Here is a 12,531-nt window from a genome sequence, read left to right as displayed (position 1 = left end):
TATTTGATCATCAACCAATGACCAACACCATCAACAGATTTAAACCTCTTATGGGTTGAGGGACATTTTGAAGACTGCCACTGGATGGGTAAAACAAACTTTGTGTTTAAAAAATGTTTGTATTATTTTTTTTTTTAAGTGTGTTTAAAAAAAAATACATTGTGATTTGATTTGACATATTTTTAGGGTAAAGTGTTTGTCAAAACCGTGTCATTCTTGACCAAAATAGCAAATTAATTATACTGCCTTCAAGTGTGAAGGTTACTTAAAAATATATATATAATAATTCCACAGTGAAACAAATGATGACCATGAAGATTGTACGTTTTTTATGTTGAATTCCATTATGCATTATATGGCTGGACATGTCTGGCAAGGTCAACTGATTTTTTTAAATGAATTGATCTTTAGATAATAAAACGACGTACTGTTAGGCCTTGCTGGAAATGTAGATTGATTGGTCCGATTCTGAGAGCCACCCTCTGCCGTAAAGCGGTCTGCGCCAAACTGTCGTCGTAAAATCACAGCTTGTTCAGCATCGCCACAACAACACTGTTTTGCAGAAAAGGGGATTTTGACGTCTGATTTGGAACACATTAACAGGTAAATATCATCACCAACAACTGAAGATGTGCTATAATATGCTTTCCGAATGTTTTAATGTGTTGGATAAGATCGATAATTGCTTATAGTCACGTTATTAGGAGTGCGTTAGCTAGCATCTTTTTGTTAGCTTATCTGGCGAGAAGTAGCTAGCATATCTGTTTATCTTGGATAGCTGGCTAGCTATCCACTGTATGTGCAGTTAAACGTTTACTTATACGCCAAGCGAACTTTTATTCGGGGTTTGCCTTTTGTAATACCGTAGTTTAAGGATCTAACTAGGTAATAATAATGCTCTGCTCATTTCAGTAATAAGAGCTAACTGAGCTACCTCCCTTGTGTTAGCTCTAGCTACAGTGCCTAAAGAGAGTATTCATACCCCTTTTATTAACTTTTACTGCCTCAGAAACCCGGATCCGGGAGCACCCCCCACCCCCCACACACTGATTAGCATAGATAGCATAGCTTCAGAAGTAGATAGTAGCATCTAAATATCATTAAATCACAAGTCCAAGACACCAGATGAAAGATACAGATCTTGTGAATAAAGCCACCATTTCAGATTTTTAAAATGTTTTACAGGGAAGACAAAATATGTAAATCTATTAGCTAAACACGTTAGCAAAATACACCACTATTCTAACTCCATCAGTTTCTTACTCCTTCAGGTGCTATCACCAATTCGGCTCAACTAAGATATTGATAGCCAATAACCTATAAAAAAAACCATCAGATGACAGTCTGATAACATATTCATGGTATAGGATAGTTTTTGTTAGAAAAAAGTGCATATTTCAGGTAGAAATCACAGTTTACAATTGCACCGACCATCACAAATCCACTAGAATTACTAGATAGAGCAACGTGTATGACCAATTTACTCATCATAAAACATTTCATAAAAATAGACAAAGCATAGCAATGGAAAGACCCAGTTCTTGTGATTTCAGACCATATTTCAGATTTTCTAAGCGTTTTTCAGCGAAAACACAATAAATCGATAAGTTAGCATACTACATGTTCCAACGTTACCAGAGCATCGATTCCAGCCAAAGAGCGCTATAACGTAACCACCGCCAAAAGATATTAATTTTTTCACTAACCTTCTCAGAATTCTTCCGATGACACCCCTGTAACATCATTTTACAACATACATATACAGTTTGTTCGAAAAGGTGCATATTTAGCCATACAAAACCGTGGTTACACAATGAAAATACTAGGAAATCAAGCCTCAATATGTCTGACGTCATCTATCAGAGTGATCTAGTTTAATTAAAAGCTAATCATATACTTGACTAAAAAATACAGGGTTGACAGGAATCGAAAGACAAATTAGTTCTTAATGCAACCGCTGATTTACATTTTTAAAATTATCCTTACTTTTCAATACAGGGTTGGCCAAGTGAAGCTATACCAAACAAAATGGCGATATATGCGTTTAAAATATTTCGACAGAAACACGGTTTATCATATTAAATATTGCTTACTTTGAGCTGATCTTCCATCATATTCTTGGGCAATGTATCCTTTCTATGTTATAAACGTCTTTTGGTCGATAGATGTCCTCTGTCCTTCGAAATGTCCATCACCAACGACCGACACCCTAAAGCGTGTCCAAACTTTCAGAGTGCACGACAAAGAAATTCCTCAAAATCGCACTAAACGGATATAAATTGATATAAAACGGTTAAAATTCACTACATTATGATGTTTTTAACAACTATAACGACTGAAAACATGACCGGAGAAATACTGCTGGTTAGAAAACGATTTGGAACGAGGCAGGTCCGATGTCCTTTACGCTTCAGGCGCACGTTGAGAAAGGGTGGTCTCTGTACATTTTCGTCTTTTATAATGGCTGTGAACGTCCCATCGATTCCATTGAAAACGTGATGACGTACAGACACCCAGAGGAAGACGTAGGCAGTGTCGGTTTCTTCATAGCATTCACTGTCGCCTTAAAAACAGACCCCAGATCAGAGGTAAAAATTTCTGAAATCTGAACCCTGTCATGAAAAGTGCTGTAGAAATTGTTCTGTACCACTCAGAGACAAAATTTCAACTCCTATAGAAACTATAGACTGTTTTCTATCCAATAATAACAATAATATGCATATTGTACGATCAAGAATTGAGTACGAGGCAGTTTAATTTGGAAATGTAAAAAAAAAAATAATGCTAACAGCTCCCCCTATTGACAATTAAGCCTTTATTTAACCAGGTAGGCCAGTAGAGAACAAGTTCTCATTTACAACTGCGACCTGGCCAAGATAAAGCAAAGCAGTGCGACAAAAACAACACAAGAGTTACATGGGATAAACAAACGTACAGTCAATAACACAATAGAAAAATCTGTATACAGTGCGTGCAAATAAAGTAAGGAGGTAAGGCAATAAATAGGCCAATGGTGGCGAAGTAATTACAATTTAGCAATTAACACTGGAGAGATAGATTTGCAGGTAAGGATGTGCAAGTAGAAATACTGGTGATCAAAAGATCAGAAAAACAAATATGGGGATGAGGTAGGTAGTTGGGTGGGCTATTTACAGAAGGGCTGTGTACAGCTGCAGCGATTAGTAAGCTGCTCTGACAGCTGACGCTTAAAGTTAGTGAGGGAGATATAAGTCTCCAGCTTCAGTGATTTTTTTTTTGTTGTTGTTGCAATTCGTTGCAGTCATTGGCAGCAGAGAACTGGAAGGAAAGGGCTTTGGGGATGACCAGTGAGAGATACCTGCTGGAGCGTGTGCTACGGGTGGGTGTTGCTATGGTGACCAGTGAGCTGAGATAAGGCGAATCTTTACCTAGCAAAGACTTGTGATGACCTGGAGCCAGTGGGTTGGCGACGAGTATGTAGCGAGGACCAGCCAACGAGAGCATACAGACAAAACGGATGGCACTGTGATAGACTGCATCCAATTTGCTGAGTTGAGTGTTGGAGGCTATTTTATAAATGACATCGCCGAAGTCAAGGATCGGTAGGATGGTCAGTTTTTTACGAGGGTATGTTTGGCAGCATGAGTGAAGGATACTTTGTTGCGGAATAGGAAGCCGATTCTAGATTTAACTTTGGATTGGAGATGCTAAATGTGAGTCTGGAAGGAGAGTTTGCAGTCTAGCCAGACACCTAGGTATTTATAGTTGTCAGAACCGTCCAGAGTAATGATGCTAGGCGGGCGGGTGCGGGCAGCGATTGGTTGACGAGCATGCATTTCGCTTTACTAGCATCTAAGAGCAGTTGGAGGCCACGGAAGCAGTGTTGTATGGCGTTGTAGCTCGTTAAGTGTCCAAAGAAGGGCCAGAAATATACAGAATGGTGTCGTTTGCGTAGAGGTGGATCAAAGACTCACCCTTGACTTATTACACATGTTGTGTTACAGCCTGAATTTAAAATAGATTTTTAAAAAATAAATAAAATAAGTCTCACCCATCAACACACAATACCCCATAATGACAAAGTAAAAACATGTTTGTGGATGTTTTTTTGGGGGGGTGCTAATTTATTGAAAATGAAATACAGAAATATTTTATTTAAATAAGTATTCACACCCCTGAGTCAATACATGTTAGCTTATATCTGTGAGTCTTTCTGGGTAAGTCTCTAAGAACTATGCACACCTGGATTGTACAATATTTGCACAGTATTTTTTTTTTTTATTCTTCATCCTCTGTCAAATTGGTTGTTGATTATTACTAGACAGCCATTTTCTTGTCTTGCCATAGATTTTCAAGCCGATTTAAGGCAAAATTTTAACTAGGCGACTCAGGAACATTTCGTGTCCTCTTGGTAAGCAGCTCCAGTGTATATTTGGCCTTGTGTTTTAGGTTATTGTCCTGTTGAAAGGTAAAATTGTTTCCCAGTGTCTGTTGGAAAGCAGACTGAACCAGGTTTTCCTCTAGGATTTTACCTGTGCTTAGCTCTTCCGTTTCCTTTTATCCTAAAAAAAACTCCCTTGCCAATGACAAGCATACTCATAACATGATGCAGCCCCACCATGCTTGAAAATATGAAGCGTGGTAGTCAGTGATGTGTTGTGTTGAATTTGCCCCAAACATAACTCTTTGTATTCTGGACATAAAGTTAATTTATTTTCCAACTTTTTTGCACTTTTACTTTAGTGCCTTATTGCAAACAGGATGCATGTTTTGGAATATTTTTTATTCTTTTCACTCTGTCATTTAGGTTAGTATTGTGGTGTAACTACAATGTTGTTGATCCAGCCTTTTTTCTCATATCACAGTCATAAAACTCTGTAACTGTTTTAAAGTCACCATTGGCCTCATGGTGAAATCCCTGAGAAGTTTTTTCCCTCTCCGGCAACTGAGTTAGGAAAAACTCCTTTATCTTTGTAGTGAATGGGTGTATTGATACACCATCCAAAGTGTAATTAATAACTTCACCATGCTCAAAGGGATGTTCAATGTCTGCTTTTTTTCCCTCTCCCATCAACCAATAGGTGCCCTTCTTTGCGAGGCATTGGGAAAACCTCCCTGTTCTTTGTGGTTGAATCTGTGTTTGAAATTCACTGCTCAACTGAGGGACCTTACAGATAATTGTATGTGGGGTACAGAGATGAGGTAGTCATTCAAGAGGGTGTCCATGCAACTTATGTGACTTTTTAGGCAGATTTTTACTGCTGAATGTATTTAGGCTTGCTATAACAAAGGAGTTGAATACTTATTGATTCAAGACATTTAAGTTTTTCATTTTTATTTAATTGGTAGAAAAATTCTACATACAGTTCCACCTTGACATTATTGGGTATTGTGTGTAGGCCTGTAACACAACATATTGTGGGAAAGCCAAGGGGTGTAATTACTTCCTGAAGGCACCGTACATAGTCCTAACCAATAAAGCTATCTTTTCTCCATTTCCTCCCTCTGCCTTCCTCCTCCTCTTCTTCCTACCCTTCCCCTCCCTTCCTCCCTATCCCCCCTTCAGGTACGCTGGAATTTTCGGACACCCACTCGGACATGTCCTATGTCTTCATCAATGACTCGTCGCAGACCTCCGTTCCCCTGCTCCAGGTAGGGAAGATGCCTACCCCTGCACATTGACTCTGTACCAGTAGCGTTGTTATTGTATTGTGATACTATTTCATTTTTTTTGTTTGCAAATTTGTTGTACTTTTTAACTCTTCATTGTTGGGTAAGCGCTCGTAAGTAAAGCATTGCGCTGAATGTGTAGAATTTACAGTGAATGTGATTTGACAACCCTAACGTCTGCTCCCCTGCTGGTGGGGTTGAGTCCAACACAAAGGGGTTCCATCCCAAATCCACCCCTACGCCCTATTTACTTGTGGAGGTCTGTGAGGATTTGACAGGCGTAAGCAATCTGGTAGTAGCTTCACTTGCCCTCTGGTAGGTTAGATGGAAGTTTCACCATATTGACGACACCTGTCAAATTCTCTCAGATCTCCTCAAGTGTGTAGGGTCTAGGGTCCGGTGTGGTTTTGTGCAACAGTGTAGGAATCAAACAGAAGCAAACAGGGATGGACCTACCGGAATTTGTCCAATTAGAAACTCGGTTGCTACGGCGTGCTCGGTTGCTACGGTGTGCTCGGTTGCTACGGTGTGCTCCCAGTTCTTCAGAATCGATTTAAAGTTCAAGTTAGCTAGGGTCTGTTAATCAATTCCCTTATTCTCTGATTCAATACAGAATCAATCAATCAACTAATTAATCTAACTCATCCCAGGACGTTATCGTGAAAGAAAATGTCTTCTCAATGACTTACCTGGTTAAATAATGGCAAATCCCTAACTGCAGGCCTGCATCGACGGGGACCTGCTTTTCGGCAAGCGGCTCCTGGAGACGGGCTGTGACCCCAACATACGGGACAACCGGGGCCGTGCTGGCCTGCACCTAGCGGCCGCCAGGGGGAACGTGGACATCTGTTGTTTTCTCCATAAGTTTGGTGCGGACCTCCTGGCTACAGACTACCAGGGAAACACGGCGCTCCACCTCTGTGGACACGTGGATACCATCCAGTTCCTGGTGTCCAACGGTCTCAAGATAGACATCTGGTGAGAGGGGCTGAGGGTTGGGAGGGCCTGGAAGGGAGTGAGGGGGAGTAGAGACTGTTTTACAGTTGGCTTGGTGCCTGAGAGGGGCTTTGACTGAGGGGTAAAAGCAGGGTTAGAGTTACAGGGGTTCTATCACATAGAGGAACCCCTAATAGGTTTTTCAAATGTACACATTGGTCCAACAGTCCACTCCCCATAGTGCCAATGTGTTTCTCAAACACTGGTTGGACCCTTGTTTGAACCGTATCATGCTACATTGTGTGTTTCTCTCTCCCAGTAACCACAACGGGTACACTCCTCTGGTGCTGGCCAAGAGGCGCGGGGTGAACAAGGACGCTATCCGCCTGCTGGAGGGCCTAGAGGAACAGGAGCTGAAAGGATTCAACAGGGGAGCCCACTCCAAACTGGAGACCATGCAGATTGCTGAGAGCGAGAGGTGAGGAGAGGGGTGGGGGAGTGAATGAGAGAGGAGGGGGAGGACAGGGCAGGAAGTGGAGGGGAGCCTATGTTACAGGCATTACTGTGCTGCTTAACAGTATAGTTCCCTCACTCACAAGTCCTTACCGGTACTTGATGTCGCGTACTCTGCCTCGCCAACACACTTAACCGCCCGCTTGACAATGTTGCGCCTCCGAAAGCTGGCAATTCAGCAACGTGATTGGTGACATTTCGAGCTGTGGCACGATCTTAACTCTGTTACACCCACTCTAAGCTGGAAACCTATTTATCTATCTATCTCTCCTACCTATCTATCTATCTTTCCTATCTAAACTCAGAAAAAAAAAGAAACGTCCTCTCACTGTCAACTGCGTTTATTTTCAGCAAACTTAACATGTGTAAATATTTGTATGAACATAACAAGATTCAACAACTGAGACATAAACTGAACAAGTTCCACAGACATGCGACTAACAGAAATTGAATAATTTGTCCCTGAACAAAGGGGAGGTCAAAATCAAAAGTAACAGTCAGTATCTGGTGTGGCCACCAGCTGCATTAAGTACTGCAGTGCATCTCCTCTTCATGGACTGCACCAGATTTGCCAGTTCTTGCTGTGAGATGTTACCCCACTCTTCCACCAAGGCACCTGCAAGTTCCTGGACATTTCTGGGGGGAATGGCCCTAGCCCTCACCCTCCGATCCAACAGGTCCCAGACGTGCTCAATGGGATTGAGATCCGGGCTCTTCGCTGGCCATGGCAGAACACTGACATTCCTGTCTTTCAGGAAATCACGCACAGAACAAGCAGTATGGCTGGTGGCATTGTCATGCTGGAGGGTCATGTCAGGATGAGCCTGTAGGAAGGGTACCACATGAGGGAGGAGGATGTCTTCCCTGTAACGCACAGCGTTGAGATTGCCTGCAATGACAACAAGCTCAGTCCGATGATGCTGTGACACACCGCCCCAGACCATGACGGACCCTCCACCTCCAAATCGATCCCGCTCCAAAGTACAGGCCTCGGTGTAACGCTCATTCCTTCGACGATAAACTCGGATCTACCATCACCCCTCGTGAGACAAAACCGCGACTCGTCAGTGAAGAGCACTCCAGTGACGGTGGGTTTGTGCCCATAGGCGACGTTGTTGCCGATGATGTCTGGTGAGGACCTGCCTTACAACAGGCCTACAAGCCCTCAGTCCAGCCTCTCTCAGCCTATTGCGGACAGTCTGAGCACTGATGGAGGGATTGTGCATTCCTGCTGTAACTCGGGCAGTTGTTGTTGCCATCCTGTACCTGTCCCGCAGGTGTGATGTTCGGATGTACCTATCCTGTGCAGGTGTTGTTACATGTGGTCTGCCACTGCAAGTACGATCAGCTGTCCGTCCTGTCTCCCTATAGCGCTGTCTTAGGCATCTCACAGTACGGACATTGCAATCTATTGCCCTGGCCACATCTGCAGTCCTCATGCCTCCTTGCAGCATGCCTAAGGCACGTTCACGCAGATGAGCAGGGACTCTGGGCATCTTTCTTTTGGTGTTTTTCAGAGTCAGTAGAGAGGCCTCTTTAGTGTCCTAAGTTTTCATAACTGTGAACTTAATTGCCTACCGTTTGTAAGCTGTTAGTGTCTTAACGACCGTTCCACAGGTGCATGTTCATTAATTGTTTATGGTTCATTGAACAAGCATGGGAAACAGTGTTTAAACCCTTTACAATGAAGATCTGTGAAGTTATTTGGATTTTTACGAATGATCTTTGAAAGACGGGGTCCTGAAAAAGGGACGTTTCTTTTGTTGCTGAGTTTATCTGTCTCTCCTATATATCTGTCTCTCCTATATATCTATCTGTCCTATATATCTATCTGTCCTATATATCTATCTGTCTCTCCTATATATCTGTCTCTCCTATATATCTATTTATCTGTCCTATATATCTATCTCTCCTATCTCTCCAACACAAAGGGGTTCCATCCCAAACGGACTCCTACGCCCTATGTACTTGTGTACCATCTATCTGCCTCTCCTGTCTATCTCTCCTATTTATAATCAAGTAATGGCATGTAAGCTGACACTGGGCTACTTCTTTCTCTTCCTGTCAGTGCAATGGAGAGCCACTCCCTGCTGAACCCCGACCTCCAGAACAGGGAGGGAGTCCTGTCCAGCTTCAGGACCACCTGGCAGGAGTTTGTTGAGGACCTGGGCTTCTGGAGGGTGCTGCTACTGCTGGTGGTCATCGCCTTGCTCTCTCTGGGCATCGCTTACTACGTCAGCGGGGTGCTGCCCTTCTCCGCCAGCCAGCTGGAGCTGATACACTGAGGGAGGGGTGGATGGACAGAGGCTGAAAGTTGGCTTGGGCTACATTCTGGTTATCCACCCTTGTCCAGAAGTGTGCACTTGCATACTCCCCTTTTTATGGATTTAAAACCATAGGAGTGGTGTAAGCGTTGGCTGGATTCAACTTTTTTGAAATCCGTACGAGAAAGTGTGCAAGTGCACACTTCGGGAGAAGGGCGGAGAATCGGGACTCAGCCATGGATGCAGCTGCAGTCTTCATTTCCTGCACTTATGTATGTGTGTTATATGTTATTTGCTTTGAACATTTTCTCACTATGGCCAGTTGTGCATGAGAATGCACATCATTTCATGTGTCATTCATTCGTATGACTAAATAGACCAAATATCGACCAGTGACCATCTTGTTCTTTGTGGAATACTGACAGCTTTTAAAGCATAACCGTCAAAACAAGAAAATATTCAGTACCAGTCAAAAGTTTGGAAACACCTTTTTATTCAAGAGTTTATATATATTTTTTTTTATTCAAGATTGTGAAAAGCTGTCAAGGCAAAGGGTGGCTACTTTGAATAATCTCAGATATAAAATATATTTTGATTTGTTTAACACTTTTTAGGTTACTACATGATTCCATATGTGTTACTTCATAGTTTGTCTTCACTAATATTCTACAATATAGAAGATAGTAATACATTTTTTTATTTTTTTACGTGGAATGAGTAGGTGTGTCCAACCTTTTGACTGGTACTGTACATTTCTTACATGCAGTTTCATAACTTTTCATGTCTAATTTAGTTTTGACAGTATTCAGCTCTATATGAAGAAACTGTTGCATTATGGACCTTTTTCCTAATGTTGTCACAATATGTATTTTTCTGTGTTGTGTGGAGTAACAAGCTGTAGATTGTTATAGTTATTTTTGTGTAATTATTTACTTGTATTTTGTTCTCTTTCTGTTTATTGTTTTGAAAAGGACCCATTTGTTAATTGATTTACCCTACAGGGTCAAATCCTCTTGCAAAGTCAATATTTTTGTTTTATTTCCATTCTTACCATTTCAACTCAAGTCTGTTTCTCCCACACTAGTTGCAAATTTCCCTAATAATGCAAATCAGGCTATAACTGTTGTGTGGAATCTTACATGGAACAAAAATCTAACAGTGTGTAGAGTTATCCTGGGTGTCAGTCTGTTTCTGATCTCTTACCAACTCCTTAATGGAACTGTCATGGCTTCATAATGAGAGCACAAACTGTTCTGGGATCAGGCTAGTGTAGAGTTATCCTGGGAATGTAATGTATGTGAAAGGGATGTCATGTTTCCCTCTTCCATCACCAAGTCAAGTACAATATGAACTACAGAATAGCACCTTTTTATAATGTGTCTTTGAACTAAAGATAAATGTTTGCTGTATTTTATTTAACATTTCCTCTGTGTAGTTTATATCATGCAGCTTAGTTACATTTAACATTTATGAATAGTTATTTCTATAATTATGTAATGTTTTTTTGCTATGTCAATCGTAGCATCCATCATCAGATATTGTAAACCATATAGTTTAACGATTGATTCAGTTGTTTTGTGTCTGTATCTTGTAGAATAACATTTAAAGTATGTATCCATCATTTGATGTGGAAAATGAATTGATCATGTACAAAATACATTCTGAACTACCAAAATGTTTAAGTTCAACATTTTATTAAACAAATTGGAGACAGGAAACACTCCTCAAATAGGCAGAGGGAGGTCCATCAGTAGCCTTGGTAACAAGGCCTGGGGTAGAGGGAGGTCCATCAGTAGTCTTGGTAACAAGGCCTGGGGTAGAGGGAGGTCCATCAGTACCATTGGTAACAAGGCCTGCGGTAGAGGGAAGTCCATCAGTAGCCTTGGTAACAAGGCCTGGGGTAGAGGGAGGTCCATCAGTACCATTGGTAACAAGGCCTGGGGTAGAGGGAGGTCCATCAGTAGTCTTGGTAACAAGGCCTGCGGTAGAGGGAAGTCCATCAGTAGCCTTGGTAACAAGGCCTGGGGTAGAGGGAGGTCCATCAGTACCATTGGTAACAAGGCCTGGGGTAGAGAGGTCCATCAGTACCATTGGTAACAAGGCCTGTGGTAGAGGGAGGTCCATCAGTAGCCTTGGTAACAAGGCCTGCGGTAGAGGGAGGTTCTGACAGGGCTCTGATGATACAGGCAGGTGCATAGGGGACAAAACATGTCCTTGTCCCAATCCTGTCTTCTTCTGTCTCTGATTCACTTCTAGTGACAGAGAGATGCTCACCTCACTGTTCCCCTTCTGGACAGGGACTGAGTTGAGATCTCAAACAATTCCCTTTAAACCAATCAGCCATTGTTTCTTTCAATCTACCTCCAAGAAAATAGAAAATAACAGCAACTAGGATGATCACCAAAACAATTAAACACCACCACCACCATTGTTGGCCTTCCTGTGTCGTCGCAGTGCTTCTCTTTGGGAGTGATATTGAGAGTGACAGCTCCTGGAATTCCTCTCTGGTGGTCAGGGCCTAAGAGGCACTGGTATGTCCCCTGATCAGAAAGGTGTAGGTCAGTGAGGAGGGAAATGTGTCCATGTCTGTAAGCATCGTTGGACCAAGAATCCCAGTTCTCAAACCGAGGACCATAAGTTATATTCACTGCCGTGACATTCAGCACAGTCTGTTCATTCTTTCTGCAACAGACGTGTACCTCACTGTCAGGAGTTTGTTTTTTAGTTAATCCATAGAAGTTGAGTTGAAAATTAGATCCAATGTAAGCAGGTTTACCTACAACAATGGGGACTAAAACTACAAATTGTACATCTTCTTGAGTCTTACCGCAGTGACACTCAAACCACCCGTTGTCATTAAATACAACAGAGGAGATGTTGAGATAGAGGTCTCCATCCCCGCGTTTAACCCTGTTCTCAAAGCCCACTCCGGGAGTGAAATCTCCTTGGTGCAGTGTAGCGGCCATGGTGTGTGTAACACCAGATTTACTCTCATGGCGATGCTTCCATTCGATAAAACCATCACATGATCCAGAGAAGGGCAGTGTGACAGTCTCATTCAAAATGACTGTAATTGTAGGAAGCACGGAGGATTGCGCAACGTAGAAAAACACATAAAAAACGATAAACACTGTATTCCAAAAACAATTCATTGTAGATTGCGGACCAG

The 12,531-nt window shown here is 42.1% G+C and overlaps 1 protein-coding gene across 1 annotated transcript; it reads left to right on the top strand.

Annotated features, from left to right (window-relative positions):
- The first annotated feature begins 445 nt into the window (after positions 1–445).
- Positions 446–11,037, top strand: LOC139561780 (ankyrin repeat domain-containing protein 46-like). Its single transcript, XM_071379062.1, has 5 exons — positions 446–603; positions 5,546–5,631; positions 6,371–6,627; positions 6,905–7,063; positions 9,167–11,037. Exons 2-5 carry the CDS (start codon positions 5,578–5,580, stop codon positions 9,381–9,383), a joined length of 687 nt encoding a protein of 228 aa, XP_071235163.1. The 5' UTR covers positions 446–603; positions 5,546–5,577; the 3' UTR covers positions 9,384–11,037.
- The last annotated feature ends 1,494 nt before the right edge of the window (positions 11,038–12,531 follow it).

This window comes from Salvelinus alpinus, chromosome 31, assembly GCF_045679555.1.
Source record: "Salvelinus alpinus chromosome 31, SLU_Salpinus.1, whole genome shotgun sequence".
Lineage (NCBI taxonomy): Eukaryota > Metazoa > Chordata > Actinopteri > Salmoniformes > Salmonidae > Salvelinus > Salvelinus alpinus.
This window is presented reverse-complemented; position numbering and strand designations above follow the sequence as displayed.

Coding starts and splice junctions, on each gene's coding strand:
- LOC139561780 (XM_071379062.1), top strand. CDS start 5,578: ATGTCCTATGTCTTCATCAATGACTCGTCGCAGACCTCCGTTCCCCTG. Junction 6,628..6,904: donor GGTCTCAAGATAGACATCTG/GTGAGAGGGGCT, acceptor TCTCTCTCCCAG/TAACCACAACGGGTACACTC. Junction 7,064..9,166: donor CAGATTGCTGAGAGCGAGAG/GTGAGGAGAGGG, acceptor TCTTCCTGTCAG/TGCAATGGAGAGCCACTCCC.